Below are 23367 nucleotides of genomic sequence, written 5' to 3'. Positions count from 1 at the left end.
AGAATGTCACAGCAGCTGCGATGCTGGTCCGAGCAATGCCCGAGCCCTCCACCACCGAGGGGCGACGGGTCCGTGGAGAGCTCCACGACCTCCTCGAGACCACTGCGGTGCAGCAGGCCAAAAGTTCCACCTCCCGCCGGCGCGGAGGCACTTCGGAGCAACCCACGGCGCAACCTCGCCGGGGCTAGGGTGCCTCGGTCCGTCCCAAGCCCGCTCGCGCGCCGACGGCCAACGGGGCCCCCTCGGTGCACGATCGACCTAGAGACCAACGCGAGGCACAATGCGACCATGAAGTAGTTGGTAGGCGACGGCGCCACGACAACGGAGCCGGCCGGGGCTACCACCCACACCAAGGCGGCCGCTACGACAGCGAAGAGGACCACAATCCTTCTCCCGAGCCACCTGGCCCTTGGGTCTTTAGTAGAGCCATCCGCAACGCTCACTTCCCAGCCTGGTTCCGGCAACCTGCCAACCTCACAAAGTATAGCGGTGAGACGAACCCCAAGCTATGGCTAGCCGATTATCGCCTGGCTTGTCAGCTAGGTGGTGCGGACGATGACCTGCTCATCATCCGCAACCTCCCTTTGTTATTGTCAGACTCAGCGAGAGCCTGGCTCAAACACCTTCCCCCCGCACAGATCCACGACTGGCATGACTTGGTGAGGGTCTTCGTCGAAAATTTCTAGGGCACCTATGTGCGCCCCGGGAACTCCTGGGACCTCAAAGGTTGCCGCCAGAAGCCAGATGAATCTCTTCGAGATTTCATCCGGCGCTTCTCCAAGAAATGCACCGAGTTGCCCCACGTCGGTGACTCGGAAATCGTCCAAGCATTCCTCTCTGGCACCTCCTGCCGAGACCTGGTCCGAGAATTGGGCCGGAATGTACCAACCACAGCGGCCGCACTCCTTGACATCGCCACCAACTTCGCCTCGGGCGAAGAGGCGGTTGGGGCCATCTTCCCCAACAACGACGCCAAGGGGAAGCAGAAGGATGAGGCCCCCGAGGCCTCGCCCACCCGCGTCCCCAAGAGAAAGAAGAAGGGTCGCCTAGGGAAGCAGGAGGTCCTCGAGGCTGGCCATGTCGCCGCAGCAGATCACAGGAATCCTTGAGGCCCCCGGGGCCCCGGGCTATTTGACGACATGCTTAAGAAGCCCTGTCCTTACCATCAAGGTTCGGTGAAGCTTGCCCTCGAGGAGTGCACCATGCTCCGGCGTTACTACGCCAGGCTTGGGCTCCCCGACGATGATGACGCCAGGAAAAGGGGCGCCGGCGAGAGGGACGGCGATAAAGATGATGGGTTCCCCGAGGTACGCAACGCCTTCATGATCTTCGGCGGACCCCCGGCATGCCTCACGGTGCGCCAGCGAAAGAGGGAACGCCGGGAGGTCTTCTCGGTCAAGGTGGCCACCCCCCGGTACCTCAATTGGTCTCGGGAGGCAATCACCTTTGATCGGGATGACCACCCCGATTATGTTCCAAACCCTAGGCAGTACCCACTTGTCGTCGACCCGATCGTCGGCAACACCCGGCTTACCAAAGTGCTCATGGACGGAGGCAGCGGCCTCAACATCCTCTACGTCAACACTCTGGAGCTCCTGGAGCTCGACCAGTCATGGCTCCGAGGCGGTTCCGCGCCCTTCCACGGCGTCATGCCAGGAAAGCGCACACGACCCCTTGGGTGCATCGACTTACCCGTCTGCTTTGGCACTCCCTCCAACTACCGCAAGGAGGTCCTCACCTTCGAGGTGGTTGGATTCAAGGGGGCTTACCATGCCATCTTGGGGCGCCCGTGCTACGCCAAGTTCATGGCGGTCCCCAACTACACCTACCTCAAGCTCAAGATGCCAGGCCCCAACGGCATCATCACCGTCAAGTCCACGTATGAACATGCATATGACTGCGACGTCGAGTGCATCGAGTACGCCGAGGCCATCGTGGAGGCCGAGACCCTCATCGCCGATCTTGACCAGTTTGGTAGCGAGGTTCCCGACGCCAAGCGGCGTGTCAGGACCTTCGAGCCCATGGAGGCCGTCAAGCTCATCCCTGTCGATCCCACCGTCCCCAACGGCCGAGGACTGAAGATCAGCGCCACCCTCGACAGCAAATAGGAGGTCGTGCTCGTCGACTTTCTCCGTGCGAACGTCGATATGTTCGCGTGGAGTCCCTCGGACATGCCGGGCATACCAAGGGAGGTCGCCGAGCATGCCTTAGATATTCGGGCGGGCTCCAGGCCGGCGAAGCAGCGCCTGCACCGGTTCGACGAGGAGAAGCGCAGGGCCATCGGCGAAGAAGTGCAGAAGCTCATGGCAGCCGGGTTCATCAAGGAAGTATTCCATCCAGAGTGGTTGGCTAACCCTATATTAGTCAGGAAGAAAAGTGGCAAGTGGAGGATGTGCGTGGACTACACTGGTCTAAATAAAGCATGCCCGAAGGTCCTATTCCCACTACCATGAATTGACCAAATCGTCGACTCCACTGCAGGATGCGAAACCCTCTCCTTCCTTGATGCGTATTCCGGTTACCACCAAATCAAGATGAAAGAGTTCGACCAGCTCGCGACTTCTTTCATCACTCCATTCGGCATGTACTGCTACATAACCATGCCGTTCGGCCTCAGAAACATAGAGGCTACTTACCAGCGGTGCATGATCCAAGTCTTTGGCGAACACATCGGGCGAACCGTCGAGGCCTACGAGGATGACATCGTAGTCAAGTCTAGGAAGGCCGGTGATCTCGTCGGCGACTTGGAGGTTGCCTTCACATGCCTCAGAGAGAAGGGCATCAAGCTCAACCCCGAGAAGTGTGTCTTCGGGGTTCCCCGAGGCATGCTCTTGGGATTCATAGTCTCGGAACGTGGCATCGAGGCCAACCCGGAGAAGGTCTCGGCCGTGACCAACATGGGCCCAATCCGAGACCTCAAAGGGGTACAGAGGGTCATGGGATGCCTTGCGGCCCTAAGCCGTTTCATCTCGCGCCTCGGTAAAAAAGGCTTGCCCCTGTACCGCCTCTTGAGAAAGTTCGAACACTTTTCTTGGACCACCGAGGCCGAGGAAGCCCTCGCCAGGCTAAAAGCACTGCTCACCAACCCCCCCATCCTGGTTCCGCCCACCGAGGGCGAGCACCTCTTACTCTACGTCACTGCAACGACCCAAGTGGTCAGTGCGGCCGTAGTAGTCGAGAGGCGGGAGAAGGGACATGCTCTACCCGTCCAACGACCTGTCTACTTCATCAGCGAAGTGCTCTCCGAGACTAAGACGCGTTACCCCCACATCCAGAAGCTGGTTTATGCCATAGTCTTGGCTCGACGCAAGCTGCGTCACTACTTCGAGTCCCACCCGGTGACTGTGGTGTCGTCTTTTCCTCTAGGAGAGATAATCCGAAACCGGGAGGCCTCGGGTAGAATAGCCAAGTGGGCTGTCAAACTCATGGGGGAAGCTTTGTCTTTCGTGCCTCGGAAAGTGATCAAATCACAGGTCCTGGCCGACTTTGTAGCCGAGTGGACCGACACACAGCTGCCACCCGCTCAGATCCAATCAGAATGCTGGACCATGTACTTCGACGGGTCTCTGATGAAGACTAGGGCTGGTGTGGGCCTGCTCCTGGTCTCGCCCCTCGGAGTACACATGCGCTACATGATCTGGCTTCACTTCGCTGCCTCCAACAACATGGCCGAATACGAGGCCCTCGTCAACGGCCTGCAAATCGCCATCGAACTAGGAGTGCGACGTCTTGACGTACGGGGTGATTCGCAGCTCGTCGTTGATTAGGTGATGAAAGAGTCAAGCTGCCATGACCCCAAAATGAAGGCGTACTACACGATAGTATGTCACCTAGAGAACAAGTTCGACGGTCTCAAACTCAACCACGTTGCGTGAAAGTACAACGAGGCCGCGAATGAACTGGCAAAAATGGCGTCGGCGAGGGCCCCGGTCCCCCCAAACATCTTCGCCAGAGACCTCCGCAAACCTTCCATCGACTGCACCCCGGCGGCAGAAGATGGCTCACCGGTCAAGCCCGTCGAAGGGCCCGAGGCCCCCTCTATCGTCGAGGCCTCTGCAGTCGAGCCTGAACTCATGGAAATCAAAGCAGAGCCTCCCGAGGCTGACCAGGGTATGGACTGGCAAACCCCGCTCCTTGATTACCTCATCCAGGGAGAGCTCCCTGCAGACTGGACCGAAGCCCGACGGCTTGCACGATGAGCCAAAACTTACGTCCTCTGCGACCGCGAGTTGTACAGGTGAAGCCAGTCAGGCGTCCTCCAACGATGCATCACTACCGAGGCAGGCTAGGCCCTGCTTTGGGACTTGCACGCGGGAGCCTGCGGGCACCATGTGGCGCCTCGGACACTCGTCGGAAACGCCTTTTGCCAAGGTTTCTATTGGCCAACGGCGGTTGCCAACGCCACCAAGCTAGTACGCTCCTGCGAGGGATGTCAGTATTATGCGTGGCAGACGCACCTCCCGGCCCAAGCCCTCCAAACCATCCCCGTCACATGGCCATTCGCCGTGTGGGGTCTAGACATGGTTGGGCCCTTGCAGAAGGCCCCTGGGGGCTACACCCACCTGCTGGTAGCCATCGACAAGTTCTCCAAGTGGATCGAGGCTCGCCCGATCACGCAAATCAAATCTGAGCAAGCGGTTTTATTCTTCACTAACATCATCCATAGGTTCGGGGTTCCTAACACCATCATCACTGACAATGGGACACAATTCACCGGTCGCAAGTTCCTGACGTTCTGCGATGACCACCACATCCGGGTGGCCTGGTCAGCCGTAGGACACCCTAGGACGAATGGCCAAGTAGAGCGTGCCAACGGCATGATCCTACAAGGCCTTAAGCCAAGAATATTCAACCGGTTGAAGAAGTTTGGCAAGAAATGGCTTGCCAAACTCCCGTCAGTCATCTGGAGCCTAAGAAATGCCCCGAGCCGAGCCACGGGATTCACACCATTCTTCCTGGTCTATGGAGCCAAGGCCATCCTCCCCACTGACTTAGAATACGGTTCCCCGAGGCTACAGGCGTACAATGAGCAAAGCAACCGCACTACCCGCAAAGATGCCCTCGACCAACTGGAGGAGGCCCGAGACATCGCGCTGCTACACTCAGCCAGGTACCAGCAAGCCCTATGACGCTACCAAGCCCGGCACGTTCGAAGCCGAGACCTGAAGGTGGGCGACCTGGTGCTAAGGCTGAGGCAGAGCAACAAGGGCCGCCACAAGCTGACCCCACCCTGGGAAGGGCCGTACATCGTCGCTCAAGTACTGAAGCCTGGGACCTACAAGTTAGCCAACGAGAAGGGCGAAGTCCTCACCAACGCTTGGAACATAGAACAGCTACGTCGCTTCTACCCTTAAATTTCCGAGCATTGTATATTTTGTTTCTCGAAATACATTAAAGAAGCGTCTTTAGTTGTTCTAATTTTTCGAGAAACCCCCATCAAGGGGAACCTGTCCCATACCAGGACAAGTCGATTACAAAAAAACCTAAGGACCAGAGGTTTGCCTCAAGAGCAAAAGGCTGGCCGAGCTGAGAGACAAGCCTACGCCTCCGAGCTACGGCAACTCCCTCACCACCTTTCACTCGAGAGGCAGCCTAGGCTCCGAGGGGGTTTTTTCAAAAGGACTTGTCTAGAAATCAGAACAGAAGGTAAAACGCTTTACGATAACGCTTCAAGGGAGACTCGGCCATGCCTCCGCATGGTCGAACCTCCCTCGGGGGCTAGAAGGGGGGGAACCCCCTAAGTCCCGAACACCATTTCTTAATCGATTTTCAGTTAAATTCCTACGCCAAACTCTCTCTAGCGCGCTCTAACAGATCATTTGTAAAGAACCTAAGGACCAAAAGTATGTCTCAAGGCTAAAAGGCCGGCCGAGCCGTGAGAATGACCTACGCCTCCGGGCTACGGCAACTCCCTCACCACCTTTTACCCGAGGGACAACTTAGGCTCCAAGGGAGTTTTTACAGATGATACGTTCAGAGGCGAGACAGAGGACAGAGGCTCAGAAATACAATAAAGCGATTAGAAAAAACGTATATATACAAGCACCTCACGAAGGCCTCGACGGCCACAAACGTCACGATACAGTAATAAATCTAACTTATTACACGGCCCCCTCGGCCCAGGTCAAGGTGCAGGGTCTCCCGCATCGGCAGACGGCGAAGGAGGGACCACCTCCTCTTCGAATAGCTTCGCCAACGCCGTGCCGGGGCCCTCGACTGCCGCTTCTAGCTTCGTTAGCTCCTCCTCGGCCACGACGGCATCCTCGGACAGGACATAACCGTCACTGACGCCTTCGACGTCGACACCGGCGTAGTGCGAGGAGACGACGGCCAGGGCGCGTTTGACGCCTGTGTGTAGCACCTCTCGCAGTCGTTGACGCGCTTGGCCAATCAACGCAGTCAGGCGGCTCCTAAGGGAGCTGCCCGATTGAACCCCCTCCATCTCCAGGGCCTCGTAGACGGCGCGAGCTGCGCTCTGCAGCACCTCATGCTCCTCGATCTCGCGATCGAGCACTATCTGCAGCGCGACGGAGGCCTCGGTCAACCGCGAGACCTCATCATCCAACCCTGCGCCAAAACAAGTAGAATGGGATTAAGCGTCAAAGAAAACAGGCCAAACGGGGGTGCGAGGCCTGCGGGACTCACCCTTGGCCTTCTCCTTCCAGCGCTAGACCTCGACTCGAGAGGCCTCGGCTGCCCTGGAAGCCTCCTTCTCCAGTTCTGCATCGCGACAAGAAGTCAGGTGTCGAACGCGTGAAAAGACAAACGAGACAAAGGGAACATGACTCACCCTCGGCCTTTTCCCTCCATTTTAGGGCCTCGCCTTGGGAAGCCTCGGCCACCTTGGTGGCCTCTGCCAAGGCACCTTTCGTCAGCTCATGCGCCTGCTGCTCCGCACCCAGCTGCCCGGCGGTGGCTATGGCGGTGGCCCTCACTTCTTCCGCCCAAGAGTTGGAGGCGTCTCGCTCATCGGCCACCCGGGCCAGTTCCTCCTCCAGCTCCTTGACCAGTGCCGCCAAAGGGGCGACTTGCCCCTGAGCCGTGGCCGCCTCAGCCTCTCGGTTGTCACAGCGAAGACGGAGATCCTCCACCTCCACGCGCCGTGCCGACAGAAGCTCATTAGCGTGGGCGAGCAGCTCCCTCTGCCGACAGAGCTCGTCCTAGACGCCCCTCTCCCACCGAAGGAACAGCGACTTCCCAAAGGACTGGGCCTCGAGCTCCTGGATAGGCAGAACACAAGTTGAGCACTACGAATAAACCCGAAGAAAGATGACGTCACACGAGAAAAGGGGGATATGTACCTGCGAAACCCCGGGCAGGTCATTGGCCACGACGAACAGCACTGTCCGCAGCGACCGTTCCGCCAGGCTACGGTACTGCTTGAGGGTGTCCCAGCGACCCCCCTCGGCCACGTCCTCAAGTGCAAAGATGGGCTCCCCCTCGGGGTCATCCCGGCTCCGCCACCAGACGCGCGGGTGATCCCACCCGTACGGCTCAGGCCGCACTCGCACGAGGGCCGCACTTCCCTCGCCCAAAGCCGAAGCCGGTTGTTCCACGGCACTGGCCGCCTCGGCATCAGCCACCCCCTTCCCCCGGGAAGCATTGTCGGTAGGGATCGGGCGGACCTCCGCCTCTCGGGCGCTCCCTTGTACCGAAAGCACGCTCTGAATTGGCGGCAGGGTTGCGGCTTGCCTCGCCTTCGTCTCCACCTCGAGGTCCGCCGCCCTCGCCGCGCTCACTTCGGCCTCCACCACTTCGGCCCCGAAGTTCCCGGGCACCGCGATCTCCACCACCTCGGCCCCTGAGGTCCGGAGGGCCTCGGCGACCGTGGGGGCCTCAACCTCGACCTCACCCTCGGTGGCCTCGACGACAGAGGGGGCCTCGACCTCGACCTCGCCCTCGGTGGCCTCCACGGCCGAGGGGGTCTCGGCCGCACCCACAATGGCCTCGACAGCTGCAGGTGCTGCGGCCTTGCGGAGTGTAGGCTCCTCCTCCTCCTCTCGCCCCACGGCTGCCTGGGTAGCCCCTACCTGGGCGACCAACTCCTATACCTCCACCGCCCCTAGGGCGATGGAACCCGTGCCCACCTTGAGCGCCTTGTGCGGCGCAAAGGCAGGCACTTCCGCCTGACGCTTCTTGCTGAGGGCAAAACACGGTCAGACCCGCGACCAAAACAAAAGCAGGAGATGTTAAAAGACTTCACTAGCGAAATACTCACCCTGAGCAGATGCCCAACCGCTTCTTCACCGCGTCCCTCCTCTGCAACAGCGGTGGTGGTGCGGCCCCTGTATCCGCCGAGGCCGGTCGACCTTCGCCGGACTCCGACGCTCTCTCAACCCCCGGTGGAGCCGGCCCCGCAGCCGCCTGCTCCACCTATGCCGTCGAGCCCAGCGGGCTGACGGCGTGCTTTCCCAATGCCCTCATCTCGGGCGTATCGGCCTCGGCCATGGGGCGGGCGCTCATCTGCCCCGAGTCGCCATCTCCTCCTCCTCCTAGGGATGCCGGACCGCCCACCGACGCCCCAAGAACCATCTCCCTGATGTCAGGGAGGCGGTCGAGGGGACCCCGCTCCACCTCACCGCCATCGTCGCCGCTCGAACCCTCCACCGACGTCGACGGAGACGCCACCACTGGGAGACCCTTGAGCTTCTGCTTCTAGCGACGCTTTTCCAGAGCGTCGCGCTCAACGATCTTCTTCTTACGTTTTGCCGTCTTAGCGTCCTTCTTCTTCTTCTGGGCCTCCGCGTACGCCCGATTCGCCGCCCACCGCTGTGCGTCTTCAGGGATGGGCAGTGGGGAGGCTCGTATGTCCCTCATCCCCTACAAAAAACGATGAATACGAATAAGGGCTCAGGGCAAGGAGAGGAACAAGGAGGCCTCGGAGGCTACAGCCGCACACAACTCACCAGAGAAAGGTACCCCGGCGTCGGGTGCATCGAGAACAGGGACAGGCCGCCGATCTTCTACCGCCCCTCGACCGCCTCGTTCACCCGGCGTAGAACCTCCTCGTCGGAGAGGGGCGCGGCGGACATCCGGATGCCGTCGATTGGCTCGTCCGGCGTCATCTCGAACAAACGTCGCCGCCGCGCCATCAGCGGCAGCACCCTCCAGCGATGGAAGGCCACCATCGCCACTGCCACCGTAAGGCCATGATCGTGTAGCCTCTCTAGTGCCTTCAACAGTGGCCGCAGCCTATGTTGCTCCTCGCTCGGGACGCCATACCGCCATTGCTCTGGCTGAACCTCCACTACCCTCCCAGTATAAGGAGGAAGCCCGCCATCGTCGTTGTGGAGGTAAAACTAGCTGGAGTACCAGCGATGATTGGATGACATAAGTTGGGCTGGGACGTAGAGGTTCAGCCGGTCCTGACGCACTTGGAGAGTGCAGCCGCCGGTCCTCGTCGCCTTCCTCGTGCCCATCATACCCGTCGGCCTGGTGGTATGCGTCGCCCGAAACAGGTGAAGCCACAGCTCCCAATGGGGAGGGATTCCCAGGTACCCCTCGTAGACGGCGACGAAGGTGGCCGCCTACGCAATGGAGTTGGGGTTGAAGTTGTGGAGCTCCACACCATAGTAATACGGGAGCGCCCGCATGAACCGATCTACCAGAAGGCCGAAACCACACTCGTGGAAGGACACAAAGCTCACGACGTAGCCGTCGTGAGGCCTCGGCTCTGGTTCGCCTCCCGGAGCCATCCACTCCGGCCTGCTGGGATCGGTGATCAGGCGGAGGAGACCGACGTCGATGAGCGACTGCAGCACTCCCACGGTCACGTCAGACCGATCCCATGGGTCCGCCAGGAGGACCACGACGTTGGCCATGCGCGCGGTGGAGGTCGCGACTACGGCGGTAAGGCTCGCTTTCTGCCTCTCACTCCCCCCTTTCTCCCTTCTTCCCGGTGCTCTCTATTTTTCTTTAGCAACAGCTAGAAGGCAGCAAAGGCAGACACAGGCAAGGTAAGGGGAGAAGGGGCGAGGCTCGTTTCGTATTTATGCAGGGAAGGGAACGAATCGTGGGCGACAAAATCAGGGAAGTTACCCCCAAAAAATTTGCTGCGATTATCCAGATCCGGTCTTACCGCCCACGCGCCCACTCCCTCCTCATTAATTGCGCGTACGGTTACGTCCCATCGGCTGACACCACGTCGCGTCCAACCACAGCAGCAACAGGCGCTGTTTTGCCTCCCCGAAAAGGCCGCCTCAAAAGACGCGCCTGCCGTTGTTAGCCGTAGGGAGAGAAATAACCCCCACCCGATTCCTTTCAGGCAAAGGAACTGGGCACCGAGCCCACTACGGTCCAGAGGTTCGAAGGCTGGGCCCTTAGGGGTTTCGACGGCCGCCCCAGGGCAACAGAGTCAGGGGCGACTACGGGCGAGCCTATACGAGGCCGAGGCCCAAGCAAGCGAAACGCTTGGGACGCCCTGTGTCGCGTCCGAGACCGGCAGGGAGGTCTCCGAATGGGATCCCACCGTAGGGAGGCACCGAGCCACCGAGGCCTAGCGAACGGCCTCGGCACCCACTAGAGAAACCCTCCGGTACTCTTGGAGCGCGTCTTCGGACCGCTAGCCGACCCCCAGCGAACGGGGCACGGGCCTCCACTCGGACTTACCCGATAACAGCTCACCGGAAATGCCATCGCTCGCACCCACCGAGGGTAGCGTGGCACATTCCACCCCTCCTTCTGAGCGAAAAGGAAGCGCGAGGGTCGAACAAAAAGTCAGGAGAACCCCTGACGGCCCTCTTGCTCCATGCAGAGGCTAAGGGACTCTTCCTACAAAACATTGCCGAGGCCCAGTGACTTAAGCTCGCACACGAGGGGGCTCGGCAAAACAAACCCTCCTTCCAAGCGAAAAGAAAGCGCGAGGGTCGTTCAAAAAGCCAGAAGAACTCCTGATGGCCCTCTTGCTCCGTGCAGAGGCTAGGGAGCTCCTTCTGCAAAGACGCCGAGACCCCGTGACCTAGGCTCGCACCCGAGGGGGGCTCGGCAGACAAACCCTCACGCGCGAGGGGCGAACCAAAAGCCAGGGGGACCTTTGACCGCTCTCTCGCTCCGTGCAAGAGACTCGGGGGCTCCTCCTGCAACTTTGCTGAGACCCAGCGGCTCAGGCTCGCACACGAGTGGGCTCAGCAAACAACCCCCCGTCCGAGCGAAAAGGACGTGCGGGGGACGGACAAAAAAGTTGGAAGGACCCCTGACCGCCTCTCGCTCCGTGCGGAGGCTCAGGGGCTCTTCCTGCACCCAAGATAAAGGCAAGCGACCCAAGCCCGTTACAGTCCAGGGGTTCGAAGGCTGGGCCCTTAGGGGTTTCGATAGCCGCCCTAGGGCAACAGAGTCAGGGGTGACTACGGGCGAGCCTGTACGAGGCCGAGGCCCAAGCAAACGCTTGGGACGCCCTGTGTCATGTCCGAGACCGGCAGGGAGGTCTCCGAATGGGATCCCACCGTAGGGAGGCATCGAGCCACCGAGGCCCAGCGAACGGCCTCGGCACCCACTAGAGAAACCCCCTGGTACTCTTGGAGTGCGTCCCTGGACCGCTAGCCTACCCCCAGCGAATGGGGTACGGGCCTCCACTCGGACTTACCCGATAACAGCTCACCGGAAATGCCATCGCTCGCGCCCACCGAGGGTAGCATGGCATCTTCCACCCCTCCTTTCGAGCGAAAAGGAAGCACGAGGGTCGTACAAAAAGCCGGGGGAACCCCTGACGGCCCTCTCGCTCTAGGCAGAGGCTAAGGGGCTCTTCCCGCAGCATCGTCGAGGCCCAGCGATCCGAACTCGCATCCACGGGCTCGGCAAACACAATGAAAACCCCTCACTCGAAAGGGACAAAAGCCCCTGAAGAAGTGAAATCACTCCTCCAGGGCCTCGGGGGCTACACTCGGCGGGTGCGCTCGCGCGCACCCACCGAAACCCTGAGTACGAAACACCATCCTGACAGGAACTATCAAGAGCCAATTCTCGTCAAAACCTTAGGGGGAGTGCCTCCACTCCCCCCAAGGCTCGAGGGCTACTGTCGGATACCGCGAGAAGGGGTACCCTAAGCAAGAACCAAAAAACGACCGCTTAGACTTCATAAAGATCGAAACCAGCTAACAATCGCTGGCCTCGGGCGACCTCTCACCAAAGGCCTCGGCCAATTCTCCGTATCGCTCGAGGCCCCCTCACCGCCGGCCTCGGGCGATCCCCCACCGAAGGCCTCGGACGACCCCCTCTCGTCGCAGGCCTTGGCCGGGTCGCCGATCCTCCGCCTCGCGCGAGGCGGGCTCGGCAACACTCCGCTGCCTCTTCCTTCACCTGTTCCTCTGACAAAACGTCGCGTTGCATTAACTCAGCCAACTGCTACCACTGACATCGGCCACATGCTCGGCACAGTACAGCGGAATGGCCGACGGGACGGGGGGCGGGACTGGACAGGGGTTACCCGCCACTGTGCCCACCGCTATGCACATGGTTGACGCCCATGCCTCACTATGCTGCCAACTCCTGCTCCGAGAACAACGTGGCGTGGGGAGCCACGATCGGGATACTGTGGCCTCGGAATCGGTGCCCAGGACCAATAATTCCCTCCAAAGCCTCGGCAGTTTGCTTCAGGGGCTCGGCAGCCTGGGGATCTATGCCCACCGAGCCCCCACGATGGCTCGGCCTCGGCATCTGCAGAGCCTCGGCCCCCTACGACGTCATCGCACGATGACCGGCACGTCACCCGCCATGCCCTGCCTCAAGCTGTACTGGAGCCCCATGACGCACAAGATCAAGTATGACCGGCGCGTCACTTCTGCACGACAAGGACGGGGCCACTCCATCGACCATACCACAACAGTGGCCGGCTGCAGGGCTCGGACACGCCATCCCCACTTATCGGACGCTATGTAGCAACATATGTACGTCCTGGTTCTCCCTTAGAGTATAAAAGGGAGGGGCCGGGGCTATTTCTAGAGGGGAGGAGAACGACGAGCAGAAAGAGGAACTCACCAATAGAACCACACACTTCTACGTTGCTTGAGAACAACGCCTCAAGCAGCCCGCACCACCCCCGGCCGAGACCTGGGGCTAGCTCCCTCTCTCACCTAGCTTGTAACCCCCTACTACGAGCACTCCGGTGCAAGGAATACAAGATCGATCTCTCAGACTGGACGTAGGGCGTTGATTGCCTGAACCAGTATAAATCTTGTGTCTCTTTGCATCACCATCGGGGATTAGGGGCACGCAGCATAAATTCACTCGTTGGTTAAGGACCCTCCCCCGGTCCGAAGCACCGACAAATCTATTAAGCCTAATTAATCCATCATTAGTATATATTTACTGTAGCTCCACATTGTCAAATCACGAACTAATTAGACTTAATAAATTCATCTCGTAAATTAGTCTCGGGTTATACAATAATTTTATAATTAATCAGAACCAAACACCTAACTATCTGCGACTCCGACTCTGGATGGGATGGTCTCATGAGTCCCTCAACTACCCGTAAGAGCAAAAAGCCAACACAGGCAGGACGATCGTTGGCCTCACCTGAAAAGATGTGCTCCACGTAGGCAGTAAATTCTACAGTGCAGATTGACATGTTCGGCTTATCAGCTATAAATCTACAATATTTTTCTTTCACAATAAAACAGTTTCAACTGATTTTAATACCAGTCGAATAGTCGAATAGACCTTATAGCCTATTTACTTCAGTAAGGTTCATCGTCTTTTCTCCTTTCTCCTTTCTCCTTTCTAGCCAAGCTGATGCTTTTTCTGACGAGGCTTTGGGCTCCTCTGCAAGCGGCTCTAAGAGACTACTAAGCCACCATCCTATTACCTCTCTTACAGATGGTATCCGAGCCTACGTGTCACTGTACAGACTGGTGCGTTGGGAACGGCCTAAGTTATAGTTCATATCTGCCCATAATCATAAACCCAAATGTGACCACAAAAACTGACGAGAAACGACACCAAAACAAACAATCCATACTCCTCTTCCCGCTGTTATTAGAAAGAATAGACACGTACTGTAGTTACAGAACACAAATGCATCCATCTCCGTACACAAATCTATAGATATACCACTTTGAAGAGACACCGCCAAGAACCGAGAGTCCGAGACACAACACGGCGTCCATGAAACCACCGTGCTGCAAACCCCTACCTCGCCCTTGCCCCCTTGCGGCCGGCCATTCATCCAGTCTGCCGCCGGAGCCGGAGCATCCCGTCCATCCAGCCAATGATCTCGGCGCCGACCTCGTCGCGCTCGGGCTCGAAGAGCAGGTCGTGCAAGAAGCCGTCGTACAGCCGCAGGTCCTTGTGCCTGGACGCCGCCGCGCCGTAGAGCTCCCGCGAAGCCAGCGGGTCCGTCACCCGGTCGGCGGTGCCGTGCAGCACCATGAACGGGACGGTCACCTTCTTCAGGCTGTGCAGCAGGTAGGAGGAGATGCGCAGGATCTCGTGCCCCGTCCGCACCCTGATCGGCCCCGTGTACACCAGTGGGTCCGAGTACTTGGCCAGCAGTGCGGCAGGGTCGCGGGAAACCGGGATGCCCCTCTTGTTGGCGCCTTTGAACTGGAACTTGGGTGCCACCAGAGAGAAGATCGGCGCCACAGCCTGCATTGTGAACGTGATCAGAGAAAGCCTCTCATCAGTTATTAGGTTCGGCCTAAACTGCAGCGGTCGCTGTTTCGCAAAAGGCTTCATGGAAATGAAATGAGAATGAGCCTAAATCAACTTTTTTTTTGTACTTGATGATGCATATGCTCAATTGCTCCTTTTGGGGCAATAGCCAACTTGTTCAACAGAAGCCCATGTCATACAGACTTGATCATCGCTAGTTCATGATAAGCAGGAAACAAGAGTAGTTGCGTTACCCCAACAATAGGATGTGCAGGCTTCACACGCAGCGCGGGTGATGTCAGAATGATGCCTTCCAGTTTCTCTCTGATATGAGGGTACAGCGATGCCTGCAATGCAAAGTTGTAAGCCAGCGATGAGTACAATGAAGACAATAGCATCAGGCATGTAAAATGAGCTTATGCAGGCATGCAGCCAAACCATTTCTCAAGTTTCAACCAGGCTACTTTGTTAACGTTTTGCACCATTTCTCTGCCCCGTCAGGGTATCCGATTGTTCACAGGCCCAGAGAAGTAGGGTCAGTTCTAAATCTGGCCTAAATAGGATAATGACAAAACTATCTAGCTCAACATTGCATACCTTCAGGACTACAGCCCCTCCAGTGGAGTGACCGAGGAGGAAACAAGGGACCCCTGGATTCTCCATCATAATTTTGTCAAGAAGCACTTCCTGTTTCCAGATAATAATGTTAATCATGCATTACATAGGCAACGGTAAGAAGAACTAGTCGTCACTCGTCAGAAGTATAAACTCACAATGTCTTCGATAACGTAATCTAGTGAAGGCACATAGCCGTGCAGGCCATCACTTCCACCATGCCCTGTCATGAATAAGAAATTAGAGTTGGCCTCTTGATGCAGCAGCAGCAACAACAACAACAACAAAGCCTTTAAGTCCCAAACAAGTTAGGGTAGGCTAGAGTTGAAACCCAGAAGCAAAGTTAGCCTCTTGATGAATTGAAAAAAAAAACATTAAACAGACATGGTCACATGGAAACACAGGATGCAAAATGACTGGATAAAGTTATTTTGGTTTACTTCCTTACTAGCAAGTGTGAATAATTTACACTTTACAAGCATCCAGACTTTAGCTAACGACATTAAGTATACTGAACATGGTTTTAAAAGCTAATATTTGGGTGTAAATTGATTGAACTGACATCACCCATGCCGAATGACTAACACACTGTTAGTTTGATTACATAATCCACAAGATAATTAACATTTTCGCAGAATAAAAATGAAAAACTAAAAGTTGATAAATTGTTCTGCAAATCCTTTTTCTAGGGAAACAGGAGGGGCAAGCCCCCTTTTTGGTGAAATAATTAGGTAAAGATCAACATTCCATTCTTCCTTTTTTAAATGCAGCACAATTCTTGCACCAAACTATATATACATATTTCAGAAAACATATGCAAGTTCAGAAAACCAGAAACAGTGCTCTTACCTATCCAATCCATTGCGTATACTCCAAAACCACATGCTGTCAGCTGCTCAGCAAAGTGCAAGTACCTTCCACTGTAAACGCAGGATCAAGTGCATAGAAATACATCAACAAGTTGTTGGACATTCCTGAAAAAAAAAATGTGTGGGAGGAGAACATAACAGAATTTCCTAACCTGTGCTCATTCAACCCATGTATAATGACCAAAATGCCCCTGAAGTAGGAGGAAAATAATCAGTGAGTTTTTTCACAGGGAAGCAATTGCGTAACAGTCTCAAAGCAGAGATTTAAATTAGAACAGAAATGCATATTCAAAGGTCCAAATTATACTCGATATTTCCAATGTACAACAAAGAGGATAAAGAGTTATACATAACCACATTTTGAGAAGGTGTAAACCAATGCCTAACTTACATTTAATCAGAAGCATTAGGAGTGGTGGATTACCTAAGCTGGTTTCCTACCTTTTTTTCAATTTTTTTTTTGGTGGACATATGACTACCCTGATATTAAATTGAGAACAGAGACCACGCAACTAGTCAGATGCCGATAAAGGATAGCATAACCCAGATTTCGGGGTGTTTGGATCCAGCTACTAAAATTTAGAAGGTATGTCGGGAGGATGTTGTATGGGGTGTTCGGATACTAATAAAAAAAACAAATTACATAATCCGTCAGTACTCGAGACGAATTTTTTAAGCCTAATTAATCTATCATTAGTACATGTTTACTGTAGCAAAACATTGTCAAATCATGGACTAATTATGCTCAAAAGATTCGTCTCGCAAATTAGTCGTAAACTATGTAATTAGTTTCGTAATTAGTCTATATTTAATACTCCATGCATATGTCAAACATCCGATGGGACAGCGACTAAAATTTAGGAGGGGCAACAAACACCCCCTAAGAACAGAGAAGAATTCTACCCCTTATCTTAAAAGCCAAGTTGTTTTGAGCCACTAGCACTTAAAAAAATCTATTTTTTTCCTCATGGCCAATTGAGAGATATGATGGAACAAAAGTTGCAGTCTTGCAGACAGGGCACTGCTTTATGCTAATCCATTGCACTTTAGTTGGCCATCTATCTAAATTATGAAAGTTTGTTTTCACTATTCACAGAAAAAATCATCTGCATTCAACATCATCACAAGTTTAGCCCATATGCTCTGCTGGGAATAAGAATCAGTGACAGGTATAGTCAAACAGTTCGGTTTTTAAATGACAACTCATGTGCTGAAGCCTGAAGGGTGACAGCCAATCCATTTGACCTCACAACCAGAAACCCAATGGCAACCGACCGAAACAGAACCAATGATGAAGACAACCTGTTCGCTGGTTGGTTTCTGGGCTGGTTTAGACTGGCTGGTGCTGGTTTGTTGTGAGAGAAAAACACTGTTGACTGGCTGGTTTGGGTTGACTGAAACCAACCAGCGAACAGGCTGAAAGATCGCGTGGTGATGATCTTCAATGCAATTGCAATCCAAGGCGGTGAGATGAATGCAAGAGTACACTGACGCTGTGCAAAGCGGGCGTACTCGACGTGAATTGCACGGCACGTCTTTGCTCTGACTTTTGCGAGGCTAGGATGGAAGTAACTAACCGCAGCAGAGCGCTACAGGGTTGGGTTGGCTAATGACATCTGGTGTCGTGTAAAAACACTCTTCTCGGGTGATCAAAACCGTAAACAGGTATATCAAAAAAAAAAAAAAACTAAACAGGTGTTCATCGCGCATTGCTATTATTTGCACGAACAGATCGGCACCAAAAATGTCGAGGCCCGCAATAACCAGTCGCCATCAAAGGCCGAAAACCAAGGGGTATGTTGAACAAAAGTCGAATCATTGAAAGTTTCGACTTTCTCGGCGATCATCGCCCGCAAACCAGAATCCAAAAGAAGTTCTCGACAAGAGGAACTTAAAAAATTTAAGGAAAACACGCGACTTAAATGGTGCAAAAGTAATTACGCGAATGTGGCCAGTTATGGTGAAATGACAGCCACAAAGCAGCAACGAAGAGCAAAATACAATTCAGAAATGTCTACGGTGAAAACGATATCTCCAGAAACAAACAACAATTTTTTTTTAAAAAAGAGCAGCGGACACTTCGCACCGCCGGAACCACCAAGGACGCCAAGCTACAATTAATCGCAGACGCCAGCGGCGCGCTCACCTCATCTCGTCGGCGGCCGGCGCCCAGAGGCGACAGAAGAGCGCGTTCCTCCTGGCCCCGGTGACGAGGAACGTGGCCCACCTGGTGGCCCGGTCCTCCTCCATGGGCACCTCCTCCGCGAGCGCCCTGCGGCTGCAGACGTCCTCCTCCTCCGCGGCCTGCAGCCGCCGCCGCCGCCGCGCGTTCCAGGACCCGCCCTCCGCCCCCGCCTCCAACGCCGACGCATCGGCGCCGGACGCCGCCCGGCGCAGGCGGAGGCCGCGGGCGAGGAGCAGCAGCCAGAGGAAGAGCGAGTGCAGCGCCACGGCGACGCGGAGCAGCGCGCGCCGCGACAGCACGGAGCGGAACACCGGCACGATCCGGCCCGTCGCGCCCGAGGTCATCATCATCTCGTCCCCGCGGCCGCCCCCGCCGCCGGCCCTCTCCATCGTCGCCGGCCTGGACCCCTTCCCTCCCTCGGCTCTGCCTCCTTTTCTACCCTTTTACTTTTTCTTCTTCGCTGTTTACGCGGTGGCGCGTATTTATAGGAGGGGTAGGGAAGACTGAGGAAGGAGACAGCGCGTGGCTGGGCTGGCTTCTTCCTGGAATTCGGCCCTGCTGCGGACCTGACCTGCGCTGCCCCTGACCTGGGGCGGAGTCGGTTGCCGTCTTGGCGTCTTTCCTCTGCTCTGGCCTCCTCTCTGCTGCCCATTCGTCGTCTCCTCTTTCGTGGGAGGCGGTCGTTGAAGGCTTCCGCTGGCCGGTGGGCCCCGCACGCCACCACGGCATAGCTCCTGCTCATTCATGTCCCTTGTCCCGGCACAGCCGAGTCAAAATTTATAAACGTTAAAATCTTTGAGTAACAATTTTTAATTATTATATAATATACAAATATGATATGGTTAGATTTGTATAATCAAATGTATGTTATCCAATTATTCTAAGTGTATAATGTAAATGATATAATATAAATAAATGATCAAAGTGTAATTTGAAAGATCATGCCATATCAGGTATCAAGTTGTGTCTTATAAAAATGAAGGTAGTAGTTTCTTATTTGTTCGTATTTATTTATTATGTAAGGTTGTATTAGTGATAAGATAGCAAAGAAATTTAATAGAAAAGAGAAGATGAATTTCGTCCCATGAAATCCAGTTGATATCAACTCCAACAAAATCTACATTTAAAGCTCACAATTTCATCCTCATTTGTTATGGCACATCTCATGTTTTTTTTTTGCATCCTCGCTGTGCGTTGTGACTCCTATGTCATGTGTTATATAATTTGTTTTACGCATGCGACTCTATTATGTACATATTTTTTGTTTAACATTTTCTTGTATGCTAGCACTTAATTTAACTAATGTTACAAGTCGCCTACATTATTGTTCATATGCCACGTTATATCACAAACACCATGCAACTATTTAATTAATGTCGTGACTAACCTGTTGAAATCCTGAGACAATATATATGCTATTTTATTCATCATCGACCAAAACATGTAAAGCTGATGCCGCGCTATTGTTTTTAGGAAACCGACAGCCTGTTCGGCTGAGCTGAAACAATCGTATACAATTGTGGATTATTACTGCTAACTGGTTTGGTGTGAGAGAAAAATATTGTTCTGGCTGAAAAATTTCGATCGTTTACGACCAAACGAACAGGCTGCGATGCCGCACTATTGAAAACGTGGTAGGCTAGCGCTCTAACGTCTGGACGCTAGCTCTAGTCCGAACGTCCGCACCTATCCCACCTGTCACGGATGCTGCTAAGCCTGCTCCGCCTGCCCCGCATGAAACTCTACCTCTGCACGTCCCACATGCAACTGTTGCGTCCGCACACCCGCCCATGCATGCTAGTGCTCCTACGCATGCAGTTGTGCACCTCGTCCTGCTGATGTGCATGCAGGTGGAGACCGTATCTGCATGCACCCGCTTCCTACGCCTTACTACTACAGATTTGAACATCACTGCCAGCCTCATCACTGCTGGACTTGTGAGAACCGGCAGTGATATACCTTCACTGTCGGTACTGAGCTTGAAAATGAGAAAATGATTGGAGCTGGGCTAAAACCGACAGTGAAGGACCACATCACTGTCGGTTTGTGGCTTGCACCGGCAGTGAGTTGGCGGCCACTTATCACTGCCGGTTCTAACCAAGAGCCGACAGTGATTTGGTGCTATCACTGTCGGTTCGAGCCAAGAACCGACGATGATAAAATAGCAATACAAAAAGGTGGTGCTGTCCTCTCCTTCCTCCTCTCTTCCATCCCGAGCACAGAGACGCGTGTTTGGGCCGCTCCCTCCATTGTTGCGGCTGCCCTTCACCATGAAGCTAGCTCTTGAATTTGAAAGAATGGCTTGATCTTTTTGCTTTAAGGTTAGTAACAAGCATCCACTCCTTTGATTTTATTGCTTAATTAGCGTTGTTTTGATGGTTACATTGCTTGATTCTTATTTTAGTTCTTTCTCTATTCTAGATAGCACTTTTTCAATTGGACTTTCTGCAAGGCTTCCAAGCAAATTATGATGAATCCATCATCCAAAAGGTTGGTGTCTTTGAACACATTTAAAATCCTAGCTAATTATATGGTGGTCAAGATCATTGTTAGTATGTGATGATATAATTAGTTCTTGATAAGAGTAGAGTAGATTCTTTTATAATTTTGGTCTGCAAATTAATCCATATGTCACCTACCAACACATTGTTTGGAGCTACATTATTGTTCATGGTCATGTCTCCAATTTTAGTCTTTTTTTAAAAAAATTAGTGTCTCCATTTTTATGTGGCATCGAGTAGAATAATTGTTCTTTATTATTGTGCAATAATTATTTTTTATGGGGCTACAATTTTCAATTTATATGACCGAGGCTACCAATTTTAATTTTTTAATAATTAGTGTACAATAATGTTTTAAAAAAATGGGGTGACTAAATTAAATAAGTGTAGAATAAATGGTACTTTCGAGCTACAATTGTTGTTCATGAAGCTCAACTTCTTATTAATTTCTTTATAATTACTGTCTCAATATTTTTTTTGTGCAGAGATGGATCGAGAGTGGATGCATCTATCCCGAACAGACAAGCGGTACATGCATGGCGTCAGCTAGTTTGTCATCAATGCCAAAGCCCAAACTATGAATGGGAACCCTATCTTCTGCCCATGCAAAGATTGCATGAATAAAAGGAAATAGGCTCAAATTGAGTCTGTACGAATGCACTTGATTACCAAGGGCCAAACTATACAATATGGACTATGCATGGCGATGTTGGTGTGAATGTTCCGCAGGAAAACAATGGTGATGTGGCCATGCCTAATGTAGCCATCCACGATGCTGACGAGGAACCCAGTGTCAATATGGAACCTATGGTCACAGTTAATGATATGTTTAGGAATACGCTAGCTGATGCCATCGAGGATAACGATGATATTTCTCAGCTGCTACGTAGTGTAGAGATCGGATGTCTTAGTGAAAGACAGCTGAGAAAGCTAGAGAAAATGAGACAAGATGGCAAAACACCATTGTATAAGAATTGTCCAATGAACAAATTAGAAGCCAATATCATATTGTTAGAGTTCAAATCGGCAAACGGATTGAGCGATAAAGGCTTCGATCAGTTATCAGGTATAATAAGGAAAATGCTCCAAAAAAATGAGTTGCCAAAAAAGACATACCTGGCCAAGCAAATGATCTACCCATCGGCCTTGAGGTTGAAAAAATCCACACATGTTCCAATGATTGCATATTATACCGTGGAGACGAATACAAAGACTTGGATGCATGACCCAAGTGTGAAGCTCCATGGTACAAGGAAGGGCCGTCAGATGAGGGTACCAAGACCAGAGGAGGTCCCATGAAGGTCGTTTGGTATTTTCCTATAGCTCTCCTGGTGCATAGACTGTTTGCATGTGCAAAGTCAGCCAAGCTATTGCACTGGCATGGCGAAGAGCGTAAGAAAGATACAATGATGAGACACCACGCCGATGGGAAGGACTAGAGGACAGTCAATACTATGTTCTATAAGAACATTGGTGGAGAGGTAAGGCACTGTTGGTTTGGTTTGCGCACAGATGGAATGAATCCTTTCGTCCATGTTAGAAGCAATCATAGCACATGGCTAGTGACGCTTTATATATACAACCTTCCACCTTGGCTCTGTATGAAGCGGTCATACCTCCAGATGCTACTACTGATCCAAGGACCAAGACAACCTGGGAATGACATCGATGTGTTTCTAGAACTAATGATCGATGAACTAGTGGAGATGTTTGAAAAGGGCGTGGAGGATGTTTGGGACGAGTACAAAAAGGAACATGTTATGATCAAGGCAGTACTTATCGCTACAATCACCGACCTGCTAGGTTGAGGTTGCTTGTCTAGAGAGAAGATAAAAGGCTATACTGGATATGTCGAGTGCTTGGACGACACTGATACGGTACATCTGCTAAAGAACTCAAAGATAGTTTATATGGGACACCGTAGGTTCCTACCTAAGGATCACCCTTACTGTAGAAACAGAAAAGATTTTGATGGGACTATTGAGAAACGCTTACCTCAAAAATATCGAGACGAGTCTGCGATACTTTGAGAAGTCAACAAACTGGAGGTTGTCCTTGGGAAGGGAAACAATGTAGTAGCAGCGCCTGATGGGAGCGTATGGGAAAAAATGGTTTTCTAGAAACTACCTTACTGGTTAGTGCTGAGTGTATGCCACTGTCTTTATCTCATGCACATTACTAAAAACGTGTGCGATAACACGCTTAACACCTTGATGGACACCGGGGGGACATCGAAGGATTCATTAGCCACACGCCTAGACATGCAACACTTGGGAATTAGGAAGGAGCTGCATCTCATGGAGCTAGAGGATGGCCAGTTTGAACTTCTGGTTGCGTCGTGGACCTTGAAGAAGGAAGAAAAGCGTGTGCTTATTTCTTTCTTCAATGAACTCAAAGTCCTGACAGGCTACTGTGCAAACCCGAAGAGGCTAGTGAACATGAGAGAACTGAAGTTCAACTATGGATGTATGAAGGCCCATGACTGTCATATCATTATGACTCTGCTGGTCCCTATTGCCTTGCATGGTATCCTCCCCCAAAGGTTAGCGCCCCAATCATAAAGCGGTGCTCATTCTTCAACACGATCTCAAAAAAGGTCATTGATGTGTCC

At 53.3% G+C, this 23367-nt stretch overlaps 2 protein-coding genes across 2 annotated transcripts; both read right to left on the bottom strand.

The window, feature by feature from the left end:
• Positions 1–6124: 6124 nt before the first annotated feature.
• LOC136454194 (basal body protein 10-like) lies at positions 6125–9128 on the bottom strand. The gene is made up of 5 exons (XM_066454710.1): positions 9003–9128; positions 8703–8820; positions 7302–8011; positions 6791–7160; positions 6125–6567 (listed from the first exon to the last, which is right to left on the bottom strand). The coding sequence occupies exons 1-5, from the start codon at positions 9126–9128 to the stop codon at positions 6125–6127; spliced, it is 1767 nt and encodes a 588-aa protein (XP_066310807.1).
• A 4814-nt stretch (positions 9129–13942) lies between these two features.
• LOC136449436 (uncharacterized) lies at positions 13943–18876 on the bottom strand. The gene is made up of 7 exons (XM_066449459.1): positions 18217–18876; positions 16223–16261; positions 16051–16121; positions 15360–15424; positions 15184–15273; positions 14841–14933; positions 13943–14580 (listed from the first exon to the last, which is right to left on the bottom strand). Exons 1-7 carry the CDS (start codon positions 18642–18644, stop codon positions 14158–14160), a joined length of 1209 nt encoding a protein of 402 aa, XP_066305556.1. The 5' UTR covers positions 18645–18876; the 3' UTR covers positions 13943–14157.
• Positions 18877–23367: the final 4491 nt, after the last annotated feature.

The sequence above is a fragment of the Miscanthus floridulus genome, chromosome 5 (genome assembly GCF_019320115.1).
Source record: "Miscanthus floridulus cultivar M001 chromosome 5, ASM1932011v1, whole genome shotgun sequence".
NCBI classification, from domain to species: domain Eukaryota; kingdom Viridiplantae; phylum Streptophyta; class Magnoliopsida; order Poales; family Poaceae; genus Miscanthus; species Miscanthus floridulus.
This window is presented reverse-complemented; position numbering and strand designations above follow the sequence as displayed.

Coding starts and splice junctions, on each gene's coding strand:
- LOC136449436 (XM_066449459.1), bottom strand. CDS start 18,644: ATGGAGAGGGCCGGCGGCGGGGGCGGCCGCGGGGACGAGATGATGATG. Junction 16,262..18,216: donor CCGGCCGCCGACGAGATGAG/GTGAGCGCGCCG, acceptor CTCCTACTTCAG/GGGCATTTTGGTCATTATAC. Junction 16,122..16,222: donor CATGGGTTGAATGAGCACAG/GTTAGGAAATTC, acceptor CTGCGTTTACAG/TGGAAGGTACTTGCACTTTG.
- LOC136454194 (XM_066454710.1), bottom strand. CDS start 9,128: ATGGTGGCCTTCCATCGCTGGAGGGTGCTGCCGCTGATGGCGCGGCGG. Junction 7,161..7,301: donor ACCTGCCCGGGGTTTCGCAG/GTACATATCCCC, acceptor AGGGGCGTCTAG/GACGAGCTCTGTCGGCAGAG. Junction 6,568..6,790: donor ATGGAGGGAAAAGGCCGAGG/GTGAGTCATGTT, acceptor GTTTTGGCGCAG/GGTTGGATGATGAGGTCTCG.